The sequence below is a fragment of the Eublepharis macularius genome, chromosome 10, assembly GCF_028583425.1.
Source record: "Eublepharis macularius isolate TG4126 chromosome 10, MPM_Emac_v1.0, whole genome shotgun sequence".
Classification (NCBI taxonomy): domain Eukaryota; kingdom Metazoa; phylum Chordata; class Lepidosauria; order Squamata; family Eublepharidae; genus Eublepharis; species Eublepharis macularius.
Genome location: NC_072799.1, coordinates 60227233 through 60249934, shown reverse-complemented (window position 1 = coordinate 60249934; position 22702 = coordinate 60227233). Strand labels below are relative to the sequence as shown.

The window sequence follows — 22702 nt, the reverse complement described above, 5'->3', positions numbered from 1 at the left end:
AGAAAAATTGAGGGATCTGGATGAAAATTGAATGTTCTGGATAAATTAATATAAGCAGTTGATCTGAAGAATCCTGATGGGAAATGATTGTGGAAGTTTAACATTTACGGCTTAAGGTTTTGCTTAGTTATCAGCCTGTGACTTTGGGGCAAGTCCTTCCTCCATCTAGTTCAGGAGAATGTAGGGCTGGTGGTTTGTTCCCAACATCTGCCGTTCTTAGGAATACTGTTTTTGAATATGGAGATTTTATGGTTGATATCATTCTTATGTGGAGGATACTGAATACATAGAGGTGATGGGAGGCATAGTGAGGATTGTATGTGTTTTGGGGACTTCACCTACCTCAAGAAGTAGTATTTTAAAACTTGAGCTTAAAACTATTCCTTAAGTGCAAGATACACGATGACAAATTTAAGATGCATAAATCAGAACATTAAATATTAAACTGTGCACTGATTTTCTTTCTAACGCCAAGCAATTAAAACTGATTTTTTCTGCCAACTGCTCAACTTCAAATGTAGAAAGAACCTCCATGGTGAAGCAGTTCCAGAATGGGAAACAGGCCCTCTGAGAATGCCTGTCTGCAGGTCTTCATTGTTCTTATTTGCTGTTTGGGGAAGTTGAGGAAGGCATCTCCACTGAATAGCTCCAGTTTCTGTTTAGAGCTTTATTAAGTCAAAAGCAGATCTGCAAATGTACTGAATGAGAATGGGCATTAAGTCTACAAAAACAGACTTGTTTGTAAAGCATGAAAGAAAATAAATCTTCTGTAGGTCTCTGGGGATAAGTCTGAGGAAAAAAGTAGTCATTATAAGCCACTTACTCATGTATGTACTGTATCATGTTGCAGTGAGAAGCCTACATTTGATTGGCCAATAAAACATGTTTCTTAAATCCTTTAAATAACAGTTGGGACAATGCAATACAATACTAGTGGGTATATTACAGGGATTACAGAGTCTCTGAAATTACGGCCTGGGGACATCTGGGGTTCTGGAGTGATAGTTCATTTCACATCGTGTGTCAGTTGTTATATCTCCCAGTTCCGTGGAATTTTATAGATTCCCCCCCCCCCATTTGATGTTTACATTCTGTTTTGAAATTGTAATTACAACAATTATTATAAAATAAATTAACAACCAAAAACTGGTTTTGTTGAGAATATTATTTGCAGTGCAAAATAAATTTGCACACAAACTGAACAAAGCAGAGAATAATTTTGTTCTACAGAATAGCAGAAGTAAGGATTCAATTCACTGTTTCTGCAAACAGATTAAATACATTTATTTGAATTGGTATGATAAATATATTTTTCAATTACACTAGAATGTGTGCAGAGCTCACAAGACATCTCAGTAATTCTAAGAATTGTGAGGTATACATTTTTAAATGTTTTAATAATTTAACTCTCATGTCCCTTTCTAAATGTAACTACCCAATTTTCAACAAGCATAGATTTTATTTCTAGTGTCATGACTACATTCAGATGTATCACAAGCCATGCCTGTTATTATGGGAACTAGAAGTTTTGGAAGACTTTAGATGCTTATGTTCTCTTCTCTCATCCTATTCAACAGTAGTATAGGTACTGAATAGGGGTGTGCAGTGCCAGAAAGATTCGGTTTCCTGCTTCGGTATTTCTGAAGCATGAAAAAGATTTGGAAACAAGTGATTTCCAAAGTGGCAAGCTGCTTTGGAAGTTGCCTGTTTAACCACTTCAATATGATTCAGAAAAATTTGGCCATTATTTTCAATGGGGGACGCTGCTCCTGGATTTCCGGGGGCCTTGGGGGGCATTTTCTTCCCAAATCATAGCAAAGTTTGTGGGGACCTTCTCCTAACTCTCCTCTAAAGCCCTCCAGGTTTCAGAATGATTGGACTTCGGGGGGCCATGTTATGGCCCCCCAAAGAAGGTGCCCCTGTCCTCCACTCTCCATTATTTCCTATGGGTAAAAACAAGGTCTTTCTAGGTGACTTGGGATGGCATTTCACAAGCAAACTGTTCCAAATTTTCAGGGGACCTGCTCCTACCTGTCCTCCCATGCCCCCGCAAGTTTCAGGGAGATAGGGCTTTGTGCGGCCATCTTATGCCCCCCCAAAATGTGGTTCCCCACCACACCATTTATTTCTGTGGGGAAGACTGCCACACAGCAGAAACACATAGATTGTGGTTGCCAATGGCTGTAGCCACAGTCCTGCTTACAGTCTACCCCCCAACAGCCCAACAGAACCAAACACACATGCCCCAAAGTTCCCCAGCACCCTCAGAGCAGGATCGCCAGACACTCTCCATTGCTCTCTGTGCCGAAAACCTTTAAAATTCTTTCCTGGGGAAGTTTCTCTCTCTCTTTTCATTCCAGTGGCAATATAATAACATTTCTGGGGCCTCTGTTCTCAAATATGAGCATAAATTTGTGCCCTTGGGGATTGGGGCAGTTTTACATTGTGTGTGTGTGGTTGCAAGGTGCATTCCTTTTGCCACTGAGTCCCCCCTCCCCCACCGCTGGTGTTCTATCTAAGTTTACTTTTGGGAAGAGCATTATTCCCCAAGTCATAGACTTGCAGAGAATGCAGGCCACAAGGAGAGCTGATCTCATTCGCTCTGAAAGTCCACTCCCGAGAAATTGAAAAGCTGCAAGTTGACCTTCAGGAAGACCAACTGCTCAACTCTCCATGGGAGAAGGCGAATGGAATGTGGACTGACAATGTCACTCACGCTCTCCACACTCATCGGAGGGCATGAGAGGAGCCTCCTTGAGGGAGAGGTCTGGCCAGACTGCATCCTTCTTGGCCCAGTAGCTCAGCGAATCAGTGGACAGCAACTCACAGGGCTCCACAAAGTAGTCCCTGACCACTGCCTCTGCCGAGTCCTGTCTCACATGACTCATGTTCCCAGAGGGGCCAAGGGCCTACCGGAGCCCCTTTCCATGGACATTTCCATGGACATCCCAGCGGTGGCCACAGGGGGAGCCTGCTCAGAAGGGGTAAGAGGGGGACCCACAGAGCTGGTCCCCTACCCCTCTCCTCTGTTGGCAGGCAACCCCTCTTGGCCTGCCTACACCTCACAGGAAGACAGAGGGCATGTCTGGTGCTTGCGAGGTTCCCGTTCTCTGAAGTAAAAGTGCCCTTAATGCACAGGTCGCACCTAGTCCACCAGCATGTATGATTCCTTCTTGGTGAGAGGCTTTAGCCTGTAGTAATGCCCTGCTGCAGCCTTTTCATGAGTGTGTGCACTCCTGGAACCAGGTCTGCACCTGGTGCATTTGGGTCCACAAAGGAGGCCATGGAACTCTGGAGTGTGTGCCCCAGAGGAATGACCAGACCCAGGGTCACCGTGTCAGACAAGACCACCACAGTGAAGTCCTTGAAAGGCTTCAGGACATCTACTGTCTGAGCGATGATGAGCCAATCATCTTGGTAGATTTCACCCTCCTGCCTCCTCTCCGAGAGCCATGCTTCAAGGGCGGCCTGCAGCTCCACCTGCTGCTCAAGCATGGCACAGGTAGATTTCCAGCAAGTGACAATGTCAGAGATCAGGCAGTGCTCCGGCATGTTCTCCTGGCCTGCTTCTGGTGCAATTCGTGAGTGGACTTCACGCTGCATGAGAAGTGACTCATGAGTCTCCAACATTTATGCAGGAGATACTGTAGGTCATGAGTTGCGGGGACCTGGAGTTCCCTGGAGGAGCCCAAACCAAGCACACCCTTTACCAGGAGGTGAAGTTTGTGGGCCACACAGTAAATGCACTCCCGGGCCACCTGTGCCACTGCTACCCTCACCATCTGTCACCATGCATCCCATGATGATGCTGCCCTCACCTACCCAGTCTTCTAACTCCCTTCTCAATGTGGCTGCAGTGTTCTCCACTGTGTGCAACATGTCAAGAACCTCGGTATGGAGCAGAGCCTTGCAGTAGCTGGCCTGGCGTTGTTTCATCTGTCTCTATCACTGGGCATCCCACCCCTGCCCTGAAGGTCTTTGGGTTGCCACCAGTGAGCAGTAAGCAACAGGTATGCATGCTGCACACTAGAGCAGGTCCATATGTCAGACATGAAGTGCACAGCACTCTCAGCACGGGACAACTGGGTTTCAACAGCTGGAGGAGGAGAGGGAGCCTCAGCAGCAGCCCTGTGCAAGTTCAATGGACTTTATCACAGACTTTCCTCCCCTCGAAAGGACATACTGTGATTTTGGTAGTGGTGGATTTATTCTCAAAACAAGCTCACTTTATTCCATGCACCTACAGCTAAGAAATTCCTACAGCTAAGAAATTATCCAGTCTTTTCATGAAGCACATAGACTACATTCGTTTCCTACCAAGGTGATCTCAGATCGAGGTGTACAATTCATTGCCAAATTCTGGCGGGAGCTTCTTAAATTTGCTGGAATTGAACAAGGTATTAACTCCGTCCATCATCCTCAAACCGACGGACAAACAGAACGCAGAAATCAGGTGTTAGAACAGTTCTTAAGATGTTACATCAATTATCAACAAGATGACTGGATTGATTTTATTGATTTTGCAGAATATGCGTATAACAGTGCACTCTTCTACAGGGGCTTCCCCTTTTAAAATAGTACATGGATATGAAGGAAATGCCTTACCTTTTGCTACAACCCCTGGCGCCCAACAGCCAGGAGATTTAGGAGAATGGTGGGCTAATTTAACTTCCCAGCGGGAAATCGTACAAAAGACTTTGGACAAAGCAAAAGAGGACTATAAAAAGTTTGCTGACAGAAAACGCTCTGAACAATGGAAACTACAACCAGGAGATTTTGTGTACATCTCCACCAAGAACATTAAAGGAGAGCAACCTAGTAAAAAATTAGGGTACAGATATTTAGGACCTTTTCCTGTAAAGAGATTAATCAACAAAGTAACTGTTGAAATAGCACTCCCCAAGAACTTAAGACAAATTCACCCAACATTCCATTTCAGCCTATTAAAAAGGCTCCCCCCTCCCCAACCAGTGGCATCCAGAAAGGGGAGCCCCACACCCAATGCTAGTGGATGGACAAATCCACTATGAAGCAGAAGAAATTTTGGACTCTAAAATAAAACACAATAAACTTTGCTATTTAGTAAGATGGAAGGACTTTGATGAAACTCAAAGGGAATGGGTGGTAAAATCACATATAAACGCTCCTGCACTTATAGCAAAATTTCACAAACGCTATCCTGAGAAACCTGGCCCTTCAGGGGAAGGGCCATCTTTAGGGGGGTCGTAAATGTCATGTCTGCACCTCATCCATGCCATTATTTTGAGCTGTTACAATGAGCAATTGCTGTTACTGTGAACGATTGTTGATGCTGTACCTTGATGTCATATTGCCATAAATTGTCTTGCTTTCACAGGCCTACTAAAGCCGCAGGTGCCTTATCTAACTGCTTTGAAGCTCCCAGGGCTTTTGACCTTGTAAACTGTTCATTCTCATGAATCACTGTGTTTCAACTTTAATCTTATGCCTTCCTAGTGTCTAGACTTGATATGTAAACTATGCGAGGAGTACTCAAGACGGTTTCATGCCAAATGTTATGTTTTACTATTGGGAGGGGGGACGGGTAGTTGTGCTCTATAAGAAGAATGGGTTTCACACTTTTAGGTAGTCCTGTCAACCTCCTTATCTGCTTGCTTTTCTTCTGAGCAATCCTATGGACATATCTGTGGATTGGAATAGATTCCTGAATAAAGCCTTTCAACCAAGATTGTGGATTTCCTGCTGTGAGGGTACAGGGGTCTATCTGCCATGGCCTGTCATCCATAGACTGACAGGTTTCACATTTATCCTAGTTAATCTCTAGTGATGAAACTATCATAATTTATTCATAGCTTCATGAACCAGTAATGTTAGAGTTCTGGTGTGGGCAGTTAGAAAACTCTAGTTGGGCTTGTAGATGGAATCTCCCTAGGAAAGGGAGCTGAAGCTGGGAGGTGGAATAGTCTCAAAGTGAAATACAGGTTTCAAGGACCTTCCCAGTATGATAGACGTAGGGTTACTACTAGCCCTCATTCGGCAATCACTAGGAGCATGAGTTTTTCCATAGAGTTTTGGAAAATTCCCAGAGTGTTGCATACCACTGATCCCCCCCCCTTTCCCCTCCTGCTTCACCTGGCACCCCTGGCACCCCTAGTTTGACCTGTAGTCTCTGGATTTCAATCTGGACGAAGCACATATTCATGGCAATATGGGGGCTGCTGATTTGAGGGAACATCTCTGAAGTTATTAACTCACAATGATAATTAGCTGTCCATATTACGTATCTGCTTTTAAGAGCTGTTTGTGTGGTCTTAGATCGGAGCATTTTATAAGCATGTCAGTCTTGCAGAATTATATCTGAACCTAGCATATTGAATCATAAGCATATGTCATACTTAAGATCACAGTTATTGATTCAGAATCATTTAACACATGATTTATAATTTTTATTCCCATGTCTCTCTTATAGTGTCTCCAATTTCTCAGTAATTTGAACAGTGATGATAAATATTTGCTACTGAAGATAATGTGAAACATGGCAGATTTCCCTCATTTCATTGCTTGATTTAATTATGTTTAATATATGTCTCAGTTAGGGGCATATTGAATAAGGAAACTAGGATTAAGATTATTAATTTTTCTAAATTACTATTCACTATTATTAATGTTAGCTTGCTCAGTGCAATGGGAGAAAACCATGTGCAGATGCAGATGTGCATCTGGATACATATAACCTCACTGCAGTGTTCATCTGGGCTGCATTGAACTGACTAGACATTTATTTATTATTATTTATTTCTTCCCAAATACAGCCCTAAAGGCAGTGAACAGTTAAACATTAAAAATCAACTTTAAAAATGCATATATATATCTATATATATATATATATATATATATAACACCAATGAAAAACAAACAGGAAGGGGGAGAGGTCAGTAAAGGAATGCCAAATAAAACACGAAGTCTTTGCCCACTGCCAGAAGCTATTGAGGGAGGGGAACAGAAGAGTCTCTTTTGGTGCCGCAACCAAGGCCCATTCTCAGGTTGCTTCTCCTTTCTCCTCAGATGATGGAGGCCCACTAAGCAGGGCCCCTGAAGATGACTGTAATGGTCAGGTTCATATGGAAATAGTCCATATGCTGGTCTCAAGCCATATAGGTCTTGGGCTTGGAAGCAATTTGGGAATAATTGTAGGTGGAACTAGACTGGAGTGATAGTCCCTATGACCCTCTCCAGTAAGCATTCTTGCTCTAGCATTTTATGACCAATTGTAGTTTCTGGAAACTCCACAGCCCCATGTAGAGCACATTGCAGTAATCTGATCTAGATGTTAGCAAGGCATGTCTTTTAATGCATAAAGGATTGTGCGCCAGCTGTTTTGGTCTGCAACAACTATAGGTAGATATGAGCCAGTATATTGAATTTGAAATGAAATTATTCTTGTGGTTTGTGAGTTGATTGTATTGCCTGCTGAATAAAAATTCTGCACACAGTAGATCAGTGAGTGAATTTTATATCGTAAACTGCCTTGAGCTCCTTTGGAGGAAAGGCAGCTAATAAGTATTTTAAATAAATAAATAAATGTCTTTATTTTTTTATTGTAGGTATGACTTCGTAGAAGTTGAAGAGCCTACTGATGGCAGTATTTTAGGGCGGTGGTGTGGTTCCGCTGCTGTTCCAGGCAAACAGGTTTCCAAAGGGAACCAAATCAGAATAAGATTTGTTTCTGATGAATATTTTCCTTCTGAACCTGGATTCTGTATTCATTATACTCTTCTCACACCGGTAAGTAATATCTCTTTCTGCCTCTGTATTTTCAAGATGCAATGTTAAAAGATCACAGATTAGTATTAAAACTAGGCAATAACATGAAGAGTGAAGTCATCATTCTTACATCACATCAAATGAAACTTAATTTTTTCATGTGTGCTAAGCCAAAGCTCTTAAATTATGCAACCATAGGGACGGGAACGGAAAAGAGAAACTCAAGTGAAAAATGCTTGTGAGTCATTACTAATTAGGCAGATACAGCAATTAATGATTTTTTAAAAAAAAATTGGTCAGCTAAATCGTATCTAGAATCTATTTTTATAACGAGTCCTACATAGTGAACCATCCCTCTCTATCCATGTTCTGCAAGACAAAGAGAGGGTGGATTAGCAAAGAGAAATTGTTTTGGGGAGAAATTAAATAAAACTGTACAAGCTTGTGTTTTGTTATTGGAGACCACACACATTGAGAACCATACTGTTAGACCTCTTTATGCATTCTTGTTTAATTCTAATGTAATTTTATTTCATATTAATTAACTGTTTTGAAGAAACAATTTTTATGTTGATTAAGTATCTGAAAGACACTGATAAATCAGCTTAAGCAAAAGGAATTTCTGCAAAGTTCTGACCACAGTGTTCATTACTATTGGAAGTAATTTTTATTGTAGTTTTCTCTGGTGTTCCCCGCACGGCACAGTGTAAATGCCCAGATACTGAGTATTTATAATGTGTTTACACACAGCTGTATTTTGAAGAAATGCAAAGCTGAAAAATCTAATTTATGGGAGGTGCTTGTAATTAACATACTTTTGCAAAGAATATTTTTATAGAGTGAGAAACCTCATGTAGTCCTGGAAATCCCATGTAGAATACATAATTCTTGGAAAACATTATTTTAAATTCTCTGAAGTGTATTTGCATATCCATTTATCGTGTCCTCAATCATTTTGGACCTTGGCCTATATAATAGCATTTTTGTACTTAAGTTCTTCGAGTATGCAAGGGAAATGACTTGCCAAAAAATTATGTTAAGAAAATCTATCCCAAATCTCTTAGATACTGATATGATTTACATAGCAACCGTATGCTATGTAAACAAACCTGATAAAAGATTCCAATTTGGGTCTGGGTAATATTCCTTCTACTGACTTGTTTAGTTTAAATTATGTCAGTTACAAGCTTGGCATAGAACACCCAGTGTTGTAAAGTCTATTGTTACTTGGGAGAGCGGGTGAATGGGACACTTGATGCCTGAGGTGCCATTAAGGAATGCATGACTGATTGCCAAAGGAGTTATTAATTATTCAGGGCACCGAGAACAAAGCAGCTCCAGTTGAAGCTGAAGTTTGGGGTGACTATATCCCCCATCTATCTTGGCACCTGGTAGTATGTCATTTGTCATTCAAGATCATGCCAAAATTTCTTTACAAGCAACTCACTTTACTTTTTTTGTATGGAAGCTGAGATGAAGGTGGAAATCCAAGAAGCTTCTGAATGACCACCCTAATTTGAAATGTGTGTTTTGTCAGATGTGTTGAGCTTTCTATATGTCCCAGGCATTCATTTTGAGAGATAGTAATTTTGTGGTGGGTAGTTATTATTGGCTTAAGAACATTTTCCCAACCTGAGGCAACTGGAAATGAAAGTTAATGTAGATGTGCAATATAGACCTAATTAATCATTTATTAGCACAAGTAAGCACTGGGACATCAGACAGGTAATTTTCTCTCCTTGTAACATTGTGGTGTACCAGATAATTCTTGACTGAAGAACTTTTACTTTTTGTATTTTGGTAAATCAGAGATTTTATCCTATTGTTGTTAGATTTGGATCTTAAGGATTCCTTTCAACTTTCCTTAGATCCTTCTGGCAACATATCCCTCATTTAGTGAAAGGAGTCTTTGGATCTAACCCATACTCTTTTGACAACCTGCCTAGAGGTTTAAATATTTTTAGTAGACTTTGGGAATATCTGAGTAGCAATGCAGTTGGGTTAAATGGCAGCAATACTCTCAGACTGGCATCTGAAGTCAGGTGGCATAACATTTCCTGCTTGGTTATAAACTGCATTTCACAGTCGCAAAAATTAATGTTTTACATATTTAAAATTTTATCAGCGTTCTGACCAAAATGCACATTCAAAAATAGCTATGCTCTACAAATTACATGGTACTATATATATTCATTCTATGTAAACTTTCTTTTTCTTCTTCATATCCTGGAATTATTACTTTTGCTGTAAAGTGTGGTATAGCCAAGTAGCAATGCAGTTGGCTTTAATGAAAATTTATAAACCAGTGAAATGAAAAATAAAGAAAATCTCAATTTTGCAAACAAAGTCCTGTAAGCACAACTGCTAAAATAATTGTTTTTAAGACTTGAGAGTTCTTTTCCATGGAAGGTGAGTATTTGTCCCTTCGGGTTACATGTGCATGAACCATAGATAACTTTATTTGTATGTGTGTTCGTGTGTGTGTGTGCAGGAGCTTAGTGGTGTCTGCCATTTCTATTTAAGATAACAGTCCCAACCTTCTGTCTACATTAGGATCTTGGCAGAAGGAAAAGACAGAATAGAAATTCATCACCTTGCCTCCCTGTGCCTGCTGTGCATGGGAGAATTTTAGTAGCCTGAAACTGAACCTTTGTTCTCCGTCTATAATTTGGAACAGTACAAGCCTTGGGAGGTATAGGAACCAGTAGGAACACAGCACCAGTAGGAACACAGTACAGCTCTTAATGCCCAGTCCCATCAGTGTGTGTTTTAGTGCAGCAGCTTGTAAGATGATACAGTCAAGGTAGTGATATAAAAATGGCAACTTCCAGTGCCACAAAACAGTGAAATTAATTCTTGATGTAAGTAGTCCAATATCAGTTTTTCTGTTGGTACAAAATAATCCTGCTGCACGATATTAAAATGATACACGGAGTTCTTAGTTCCTTGTTAAGCAATTGTAATCGACAAGAAAAAAGTTCTGCCTTAATGAATCAATAGTTTTATGTGATTAATCCATAAATTGCCTAACAGTACAGTCCAAAGAAGAGTCACTGTACATTGACATCAATAACAAAATAAAGCTTTATATTGTATGCGAGGAACTAAATACACGGTGTGGAGGAAGTCAGTAAATACAGTTGAGTAGCTGGGAGAACAGGCACAGTAGCTGTTACCTGTAGATGGAAGCCTAAATGGGCTTAAAGCTCCAGATTTGGATCTGATAAATTTTAGGCATAATAATAACTGTGTGGAGTGATTACCACAGAAATATCAATGCATACATATTGCTACAGCTAGTAATGGAAGCTCGTATGTTTTTCCGGAAATTGTGTGGAAATATCTAGATTTGCACCTGCTTCTTTGTTATACTATGTTGTCTGTGGTGGTATATAAAAGGATTATGAGCTGTCATGTGCTCAGTGTTCACAAATGCTCAGGATACCTGATATATAACTATAGGGAAGGTGTGGCCTGTGGAGTTCAGACTCTTAATCAGTCAAAAGTAACTTCTTGAAATAGCCCAGGCAGTAGCAGCGTATTTCCACATCTCCTGTGGTTCATCTCTGAGTAAACAGTCACACATATCCCTTAAGATTGAACTGGTTTAAGAAGAATTGGAGGAAATACTAATAAAAGTTAAAATCTGTCTTCTAGAGACACATTTCTAGCATGATGTAATGAATACTTTAGAAAAAAGGGGGAGGTGATACGATGGTCTTGGCAATCGTCACCATCTGTAGTTTTAACCAAGTCTGTTGTTGGAAGTATTTTTTTTCTTTTATGGTCATGAGGATTATATCAACAGTTTGTTATCTATCTAGAGTCACTTGTCTAAGCTGCTAAAACCTAGTTTATATTACTGCATAAATAGGTATATAATACAATATTACATTTTAAGAGGGTGTCAGAATTGGGAATTTAAGCTACTTAATTATAGGACTTGTATATATTTCTCTGACTTTGTATGCACATTGGGAAGGGGGGCAATGTTACACACAATGCACAAGTCCAAACATGTCCTTTACAAGCCCAGACTTGTCCTCGTCCTTACAAGCCCAGACTTGTTTACTGTAGATACAAAACAGCAGATAACAGCGATATGATGCTTTGAGTCGGGCCATAGCTCAGTGAATAGAGTGCATGGCTTTTCATGCATAAGAACCCCAGTTCAATCCCTGATGGCTCCAATTAAAAGGCTCTCTGGTTGCAGAGTTTGGAAAGACCCCTGCCTGAATTGTTGAAGAGCCAGTATCTGTTGGTATAGATGATACTGACCTAGATCAGTGGCCTGACTCTATATGAGCCAACTTCACATAGCACCTGCACCTGCATATCATTTGTCTAACTTCGTCTTTCTTCCAAGTTTTGAATGGAAAACACTTGACCTAATTTTTGTCAGAGTGCTTTTTATTTACTGTACTGATATATGGCTTGGTTTGAGTAATGTGGATCTATCTATGTGCTCCACGGGCAGATTGGCTTGGTTTTCTTTGTTCTTGATCTCCCCCCACCCTCTTATTTCCTTTGTTCTTGATATCTGTGTAAAGAGTTATGAATAATGATTTTCTGGTCCTTCAAGTCCAAAGATTGTACACCATATAAAGCATTTAAATAAATCATTAAAATGTTCAGGCACATGAACTATTGCATGCAAATGACAACAAGCAAATCAGTAGAGACTGTTCTATTAGCTTGGGTGCCCTTTCATGCAGCACGTGTGGGTGGGAAGCCATAGCTACATTTCCAGATGGTATTCCCATCTTTCTACAGCTTCTCTTCTTTCCAGCTTTATAGGCACTGTTTGGCAAAGGAGACCTATACTGGCACAAACTGGTGTTCCTGTAAAATTGGTGCCTCTGTGACCTTTGTTTGTATCTCTAGTTTATCTAGTAAGAGCTACAAACTACAACTATACCAAGTCAATAAGAACTGAGTAGTACAGCTTCTAAATAGCTGCTTACTTATTTCACAAATTAGAATTCTCTCCTAGTAACCAGGCAGGAAACCTTTCAGTCCCTCCCCCTTTAGACCACAAATTGCTACACAATTGTTGGCTCAGTAAACTTTTTCTGTGTGGACTAGTACTTCATGATCTTATAGTAAGGCACACTAGTATGCATTTACTTATACTTAATTTGTATTGCTACTGAAGATTTATAATAAGTGACTAAATGGTCTCGTAGTCAAACTGAAAGGATGGCCCTTCTCTCTATCAGCTTTCTGCAAGTCAGTCCTAACTGCAATAAGAGATCATGTTAATTGCAGAAAAGTATAGTCAATTTCATGGTAAATAGTTTCAGAAAATTCACACAAGGAAGCAGATCCTATGGTGCAGAGAAAAAGGAAATATAAAAGGTTAGATTGCCCCAGTGACTGTTTACTGAAGAGATCTGCAAGTAAATTACTGATACAATTAGAGCATGCTGCTACTTACAAAGCTTTCATACATACTAATAGTCATAGTTCATTTATAAAGGTCCTGCTATTAAGATTCAGTTTTTTGTATACCACATCTCAAATTCATTTTCAGTTCTAAGTTAGTTGTTTTAAAGCTTACAGGCAGAATGCCTGTGATACAGAACAGCTTCTTCCACTTTCTGGACTATGAAAATAGCCAGTTGTCCTAGCTTTTGTTAAAATGTCATACAATTCCTGGACTGTTGTAGATACACATCTAGAGATATGAGGGGTGTAGGTGTTACCCAAATAAGCAGTCTCTTTAATTAATTGGAAGAATTAATTAATTGGAAGAATTTAATTAATTTCCACAGGGGGCCGTCCATAGGCTCTGGCAGCACAGGAGGGGATTGGCAAGGTGGCCACACCTGGCCCAGGTGGTGGGCCTTGCCCTGGGGGCAGGGACTTGGGTGGTAGGGCGGGGTTGGTGATAGGGGGAGGATATATAAGGAGGGCTCTGAGTCAAGGCCAGGGAGAAGGAGAGACAGGAGAAAGGTCCCTGAAGTCAAGAGACCAACTCCTGGGGCAAAGACGGGAGAGGGGCTGCCACCCCTCCCCAGCACAGCCCATTCTGAGGCCTTGAGGGGAGCCTTCGCCAGGGTGGAAGGACCAACAGCAGGCGGCCCGAGACAGGAGAAGCAAGGTCGGACCTACCCGGGAGTGCCAGGATGGCCAACACACCACCTCCAGCCCACACGGACCCGCCCAGTTCTGACAATTGGGTCTTCTACCCAATGTCTTAGCCTTGTCATTGGTGACCTCATCTCTCTGACTCCTGAATATCTCAAAGGAGGTGGCTCCCCTCCTCAGGGAGCCCCTTCCACAGAGCACAGATCACTACAAAGGGCCAAGGTGCTGGTTCATGCCAGACAGGTAAGCCTAAGTGGTGGGACAGCCAACAAATGACTGTTTGAGGATTGCAGTGGGCATGCTTGGACATATGTAAGGAGATGGTCCTTCAGGTATGTGGGTCCCAGTTCACAAAGGGCTTTAATGTCATGACCAGCACCTTAAATTGAACTCAGAAACAAACTGGCAGCCAATGTAGCCATTTCAAAAATGGGTAACATATGTTCCCGGCAGCTAGCCCCTGACAATAGTTCGGCTGCTGCATTCTGAACCAGTGGTAGTTTCTGAGAGGTCTTCAGTGGCAGCTTTAAGTGGAGCACATTGCAGTAATCCAACCATAAGGTTACAGAAGCTTGGATCATCAGATTGGCTGAGTCTAGGCAGTGAAAGAGTTGGCTCACCAGATGCAGCTGATAAAAGGTTATTTGGGCCACCATGCCAACCTGCTCTTCAAAGAGCAGGACAGGGACCATGAGTGCCACAAAGCTACTCTGAGAAAGCTCTTCTCTCATTAACACAGCCCATTCTTAACCTGCACTATTACTTGTAACACTGACAGTTGGCAAGAGTTCCTTGCACAAGTGTACAGTAGAGAGAGATTCTAGCCAGATTTTGATAAGAACATAATTTTTTTAAAGAAGTAAACAAAATGTGTTGGAGTGATGCTAGTGTCAACTTCCACCCGAATTATAAAAATACATTAAAACTAGGAAGATCTGATGATTTCAGTAGAAGTTCTGGTTAGGTGTATTTAGTCATGCAGTCCAACCGTGGTTGGGAAGAATCAAGCCCCACTATGTTGTTACAGAATATAACTCCACTTTTTGCACAGGCAAAGTACTTTGCATAGAGCCACTGTCTGCATTATATCATAAACATCAAAAACTTTAAAAGCCATAATTGGCCCTACCCACTTTCTAAAAGCATTTGGCAGGTGCCAGGAGAGATGCCAGCAGGCACTATGGTACCCATGGGCACTACACTGGAAACCCCTGAAATAGATAATTCATCTTTTTTTTTATTTAAAGAGATTCAAACAATTGTTTCTCAGTGGTGTAAGTCCCTTTGTCCCATCTTTGCAATTAACTTATTTAGTTTCTGAAAATCTGCCCTTTGAAATCAAATATCTAAATTGCAGTTCTAGTTCCATCTGATCTTCCAGTTAAGTAACATTGGACTAAATTCTGATCAGTTTATCCAAGGCTATTTGCTGTTTTAACTGTTATAATCCTAATCATATATTGCCATCAGTTCACTTCCAAAACATATTTCTCCCTAATGAGCCAACTGGAAACTTGGTGAAGAAACATATTACCAACTATATCTTGGAACACTTTGGCAGTGCTGCTATCAGCAGCATTAATTTTCCATAATTTTGCACTGCCATGTTAATGGTATTTCAAAGACCTTATCCACTGGAATTCTATAATAGTCCCCTAAAGCTACTCAGAGAGTTCTTTTACTACTATTGGCTGAAAATAACTTTCTCCCATACTGAAGCTTCTTTATCTAGCATCTCGTTTTGTTTTCAGTAGTAGTATTGACATAAAATGCAGTTCCTCTTCCTTCACGTTAATTTCTCTCATTCTTACATACAAACACACACCTTATACTGGTGTCAGAGATCCCCTGAAAATGGCCTCACAGTTTATCCTTCCTGGGCTGTAATATTATGAAGAGGAAGTCCTCACTGGCAGGGCAAGGGACAGCAACTCTCACTGTAATAACAAGAGTCCCCTGCTACTTAAATATTATAGTAGTGTTTCTAGTCTATTGAGATGGTTTTCATGTAATCCTTCTCATGCTGAGTTTTGTACAACCAGTCTAGAAGTTCTTCATTTGGAATTATATTCTGTTCCAGCAGCTATTGCTTTCCCTAGAGGGGTGACTTTATTTTTTTTTATTTTTAAATGCTGAAAAATGTTGCTAACTAGCAGTAACGTGATCAAAATGTTTAGACAGTGGTGGAAGGATCTGTTCACTGAAGGAGAAAGCAGCATAAAACTGCTCAGTCTTTCATCTTTGCACATTACAGAACATGTAATGACATGAGTGGAGGTGAATGCTACTAACACGAAGCAGGCAGCTCTCTTAGAGTGTATGCCTTAAAGGTCATTAGAATGAATGTGTGGGTACATTAAAGGTATAAATATTTACGTAGTTGGGAAAATGTTGAAACTTGAACGTTTACGTGCAAGAGTAACGAGAGCTTAAGAAAAATAGCTAATTTTTGTAAAGCAGCTGAGGATTATTTTAGCCGTCAATTGGGTTTCCTGTTGTTTCTCTTTCTGATCACAACAGTGCCAGGTTTGTTTTAAAAAAGAAAGACAAAAAAGCAGAACTCTCTGTTCATTCCAGACCAATAAGTCTTTAAATTCATTGGCAGAAAGAGACAAACAAAAGGATATTCAGAGGCTCTTCCAAAGTTCATTATTTGTTTTTATTATATTGATAATATCCCACCTTTCTGATTGCTCCAGGCTGTTTGCAATAAAAACACCAAAACAACAATAATAAAAACATTATAAACTCCCATGTAAGCAGTCTCTGCAATTAAAAATTATCAGTTCATTCAGCATACTATAAATAACCTGAAGCCCAAAAGGTCACCTACAAAATATTTTCCTGCCTCCTGTAAGAGATTGATTTCTTATGACTTCTCTTCAGGAAGGAATTGGGGTTAGAACTTGGTTATTAGGAAGGCTTTGTGGCTTGCTGGGGGTGATTACACCTGGATTTTTCTTTCTGTTGGTATTTTAGGATATTTATTGAGTCTTCAGTATTTTAATGTGGTACAAAATAATCCTAACTTCAAATAAAAATGAATATAAAATTAAACATCAGTCAACATAACATCCTGTTTCTGTAAGATGGAATAGGATGTAGTAAAAAAAAGGAGTATAAATTTACCATTTATTTTATGTTATACATGTACTTCCTATTCCAAAATACAAATAAACTCTGCATATTTCCTATTTTTATACCTAGAAAACCATTAACATTTATTTTAGTATGAGGAAGTATGTTTAAATATTAGATAGTTCCAAATGTTTTATCTCTGCCATACTAGTGTATATTAATCGTATGGCAAACCAAAACCTATATATAAATATTCTAGGACTGCTGCTTCCTTATAGTGAAGCCAAAAATGACAATTAGTGTTGGATCAAGTGGAATTTCCTGTTCTGCTAGTTATATGGCATTTTCCTCCAGACATTTAAATCTATCAAAATACAGTTGATTTCAGCACAGAACAAACCTTCTCCTGTACTACTTCTGTGCTTTCATTGAGGGCAATAAAATTAAGCTTTGAAATCCTGAAAGGAGCACAGATATTAAAATAAGGATTGTCTGGATTATGCCTTTAAAAACCAGAGTAAATAAAGATAATGCTATTAATAGCTTTTAATGAATTGGTCAAAAGGTAAGGATGAAGACAGCACGCACCAATCCATAAATAAATAAATAATACTAAATAAATAATAATACTAAAATAATAATAATACTTGATATCCAGGTATGCTGCTAGTCCTACTGTGGTTAAATGTCAGTGGCCTCTGTAACGAGACAAGTGTGTCACAAATATGACTTATAATCAGGGCTTTATTTGAGCCAGAACTCCCCGCTCTTTAAAATATCGTTAAAAGGGCCTATTTTGGCCATTTTGGGCCCACATCAGGCCCCAAAGAGCCTGGATGGGGCCACTACTGGGTGGGGGAGGGTTCCCTTGCCTAACACCGGCCCTATCCTGGACATTTCGGCCCCAATCTGGACGGTTTGGGGCCCTAAATAGGCCCAAAATGGCCAAAATGTTCCCCCACCTGGCAGCAACCCGATCCAGGTCGTTTCAGCCCTGATCCAGGCTGTTTCAGCCATTTTGGGCTCAAAATGGCTTGGATTGGTGCCGAAGTGGCCAGGATCTGGCCGGTGCTGGGGCAGGGAGGGTTCCCTCACCCAGCAGCAACCTGATGCAGGCTGGTTTGGTCCTGATCTGGGCCAGTTTGGTGCCATTTTGGCTAGGCTGTTTGGGGCCCATTTAGGGCCCAAAACAGCCCGGATCGGGGTCAAAATGGCCAGGTTCGGGCTGGTGCTGGGTGGGGGAGGGTTCCCCTGGCAGTGACCCATTACAGGCCTGTTCAGCCCCAATCCAGGCCATTTTGGTGCCATTTTGACAGGTGCCATTTAGGGCCCAAAACGGCCATGATCAGGGCCAAAACAGCCCAGGTCGGGGCCAAAATGGCCAGGATTGGACAGGTGCCCGGCAGAGGAGGGCTCCCCCGACCAGCAGCAGAACATTCCAGGCCGATTTGGCCCTGATCCAGGCCGTTTGGGTCCATTCTGGCCATTTTGGGCCCATTTAGGGCCAGAATTGAGGCCAAAATGGCTAGGATTGGGCTGGTGCCAGGTGGGGCAATACTCCCCCATCTGGAAGCGCCCTGATCCTGGCCATTTCAGCCCTGATCTGGGCCATTTGGGACCTGAATTGGGCCAAAGACCCGAAATGGCCAGGATTGGGTCCAAAACAGCCAGGATCTGGCCTCTGCCAGGCTGCCCACCCAGCAGCAGTCTGATCCTGGTCATTTTGGTCCCCTTTTGGCCATTTTGGGCCCAATTTAGGCCCAAAATGTTCTGGATTGGGCCTGAAGGCCAGGATTGGGCCTCTGCCAGGTGGGTGAACACTCTCCCACCTGGCAGCTGCCCAATCCTGGCCATTTTGGGCCCCTTTCGGCTATTTTGGGCCCAATTACTGTTCCAGGCCTATCTGGGCCATTTTGTGCACGTTTTGGCCCAATTATGGCCCCAAATGGCCCAGATCCGGCCACTGCCAAGCAGAAGAGTACTCTGCGGTGGGGCGGCCCATTCTGGGCCGAATCGGACCCCCCCCCCCATGGAGCACAGGAGTGCTCCTGGTGTGGCCATGCCTGTATGATGATGCCACTTCCCTCTTCCCAGGAGTTGCCCCAGGTGAGAGTTCCCCCTCCTCTTTCTGCAGAAAAAAAGCCCTGCTTACAATGGACGTAAAGAACCAAATCAGTTTTTCGTAGGAATGAATTGACATTCCTACTTTCATCAATTAAAAACAAATCACATGTGTTACATATAATTCTACAGTGAAAACATTCCAGATTTTCTATTTGCCACTATCATTAGAAGATACACAGCACTGTGCACTATGTTATCTTGTATCATTCTTTTAATGATGTAACACTATTACAGTAACAACAAAACAAGATTCTTACGGCTTCTGAAAGACTAACAAATTTATTGTAGCGTAAGCTTTCATGGGCTTCAGCCTGGTCAGATTCATGACATTAATTTTTTATTTGTGAAATTTTTGTACACAGAGAGAAGAAAGCTGTGAACAATGGGCTAAATGTCTTTTTTTGTGAATTTCTTTGTAAAACTCAAAAGGATAGGATAAGCACTGTGATCACTTGTAACAGCTGGAATAGGTGATAACAGATTTCAATTTATGTTAAACAATTTAACACCTATAGAGACACTGTAAATGCAATATTTTCTGAGTTCTTTCCCACCCCAGGCATACATACACTCTTCCCAGAGAACGACAAGTTTACCTTTTGTATCATAGCAACAAGCACAAAATATTTTGGCCTCTGAACTTCAAAAAGATTTATGCTCAGCTTTCCTAAGCTAAATGTATACAGCAAGTTTAAAACTGATAAGATGCCTTTTCACCTTGCACATACCTCTAGCAGGGTGATTTAGGAATGCCGATTATTCTTACCACAGCCTTTGTATAGTGAGAAATGAAATATTAATGCAGTGAAAAGAATCATGAAAGTTCATTTCAAAGGGAAAAAAAGATGCGTCTACTCACATTTTGAAAATTTTATCCATGATACTAACTTTAAGATGGGGCATTAATATGCCTACCAGGAAGAATATGACAAACTCTGCTAAGGCAAAATCATGCCCTGGATAAAGGTTGTTCCTCTTACCCACACCTTACTAGAACCTTTCATTTAAAAAAGCTGACCACATGGTTTGTTCAGGTTATTCTCATTGTTCAAAATCCCCTTGTACAAAGTATATAAATGCCTGGTCTCATGGAATTTGGAAAGGCATACGTTTCATGAAAATGCACACATATTCTTAAATGATAACAGCTTTTTAAAGGATAACATAACACAGGACATCTTGCAAAAACAGGGGGGTTAGGTCTGTAAGATCTATCCTAACAAGCACTTTGCATTGTTAAACTAAGTTTATTTCAAATTGTTAAGAACATTCCAGTAAACAGCATTATCATGTCTTAAGCCATGCCAGATGACCTTTGTGCATGGAATTTGTGTCTTTACACTGGAAAACAATTAAACAGTCTGTCGCAACTGGGTACATCACATACTGTGAGCATAGTCTTCTTGATCTTATTTATTTATGTTATTTAAAGTCTCCCTTCCTCCCTGAGACTCAAGGTGGATCACACAGTGTAAGTCTGCAATCAACAGCTGGGGTACCCGATAAACAAGACAGTAGGGTAAGGGGTTGCAGAAATTTATTGGGGTAGCACCCGATAAACAGCACAGTGGGGTAAGGGGTTGCAGAAATTTGAAAACAAGCAGAAATCTGATACAGAGTGGAATTATAAAGTGGAATTCTGGATTGATAAATAAACAGAAAAGCATCAGAGACCTATTCTCATCCAAAGCTTCATGGAAGTTGTTTACTTTCTTTGCCCATATCACTGGGGGGGAAAGGCTTTAAAGGCTTTTTTAATTGTAAAAATGCATTTTATTGCATGCAGATCACACACAGACGGATAAGCTGCAAAAGCACCCAAATGGAGTGATCTGTGCATTCACAATCTAAGCCAATGGTAACCGTGAGGGAAAATTGGTTTTTCCTATCTCTCAGGTATAAAAACAGCTTTTAAAGCATAAAGAAAGAAACCCTTTCAGTACAGTGCAGCCACAAAAGCTGCCCAACTCAATTTTTGAGTCAAGCAACAAACTATAGGGATGATCCAAGGCTCAACGCGAGGTTAAGGTATGGCTGACAAGGAAGATATCTGCCTGACAGACATGTTGAATGCAGAGCTCACAGCAAGAGACTATGTCCCTTCCATCAGAACCACAACGAACTTATTTGGAGAAGTCAAGTTTTCCTTTCATGAGTCTTGAGAAATTTTGAATGAAGAGGCTATCTTGGCTCAGGCATCCCAATCCTGTGGGCAAACATGCTGGCTAGCACTGTACCAAGGAAAATGAAATATAGCTTTCTTCTAATTATCCAAGGTATGAAAAATGTACAAAAGCAGAGAGATCATACTTGATTTGTCTTAGGCTTTCATCACTGTCCTGACCATTTTAGTGTCTGCTTCTTAAAGAAGGTCTCCTGTCTAAAAATCCAATGTTTCATCCTCAGTCATAGCTGTTATATCTAACAGCATGGAAGATGAGTAGCAACAACTTCTACAAGTGAGTTACATGGAAAGCATTTAAGCAACTGTGGTTGTCTGTCTCAAGTAGAGATGGGCACGAACCAAAATACGAACCAAAATTAAGCATGAACCAGGCTGGTTCGTGGTTCGCAAACCACTGTTCATCAGATCCCATTTCTGACAAACTGCCACGAACTTTAGGCTGGTTTGTTTGGTTCATTTTTTGGTCCGTGACTGCAGACAGCCTGGTGCCAATCAATCAATTTCCTAGGCAACAGAGGATGGACTTCCTGCAGACCTTCTGCTGACCCGGAAGTAACCTTCTGCTGGCCCGGAAGTGCTTATTTTCTATCCCAGATGTGACGTTTTCACGAACCAAATGAACCAGTTCGCAAACCAGGGGCAGGTTCTTGAAAGTTCGTGGTTCGTGAAATTTGACAAACCACAAACTGCATGGGATTTTTCCCCCGGTTCGTGCCCATCTCTAGTCTCAAGCAGTCTAGCCATAGTGTTCAAAATCCCAGCTGCCAAGCCTTCTGTTTTTTAATTTGCTAGCAATGAAGATCTACTTCCTAGACAGCGTAACATCTGCTTGTATGGTCTTAGAGCTCTACACTCTCCATCAAAATGAATTGTATATTTTCTATGGGGCAAGAGTTGCTTGTAGGACTTGACTTTTCCTTCACCTAATAGTCAATATAAATAGACTTTCTACATGTCAGACTTCTCTTGAATCTTCTGGGGTAACTGCATTGTTTTCAACAATAATTTCTCTTTGACAAGTTCCTTAGTGCACATATGTTATAATTGGCGTAAATATTATTTTTAGTAATTGTATCAGTAAATGTTGTGTCAGACTTAGCTATTCTTAGTTTTTCCAGGCTCCCAGGTTTTTCTGGAAGCTAAAGTGATGTCGCTCTTGTTAGTGTCACTTGCAATAAAATTATCTCATGACCAATAGAAGATACTATCCATGACAAGTCTGCCTAGGCTTGCCATTCCCCCGCTGGGAGCAGGGGATCCCCTGCTCCCACTTCCTCCCCCTCCCCCTCTTATCTGGCCATCGGGGGCGTGTCATTTCCCAGAAGTGACGTCATTTCCCAGAAGTGATGTCATCATGCACGCTGGGAGCACACGCATGCACGTGCGCAAATAAAGACTGTGAAGCCGGTGCAGGGTAAGTGCTAGGCTCCCAGGCTCCCACTGGAGGACTAAAGGGACCTGGCAACTCTAAGTCTGCTCTGC

The 22702-nt window shown here is 41.1% G+C and overlaps 1 protein-coding gene across 1 annotated transcript in view; it reads left to right on the top strand.

Annotated features, from left to right (window-relative positions):
- Nucleotides 1-22702, top strand: part of PDGFC (platelet derived growth factor C) — a 166102-nt gene that overhangs the window by 121877 nt on the left and 21523 nt on the right. Inside the window, exon 3 of the mRNA XM_054989483.1 lies at nt 7584-7764. Within this exon, the coding sequence (XP_054845458.1) occupies nt 7584-7764 (181 nt within the window). The remainder of the gene's footprint in view (nt 1-7583; nt 7765-22702) is intronic.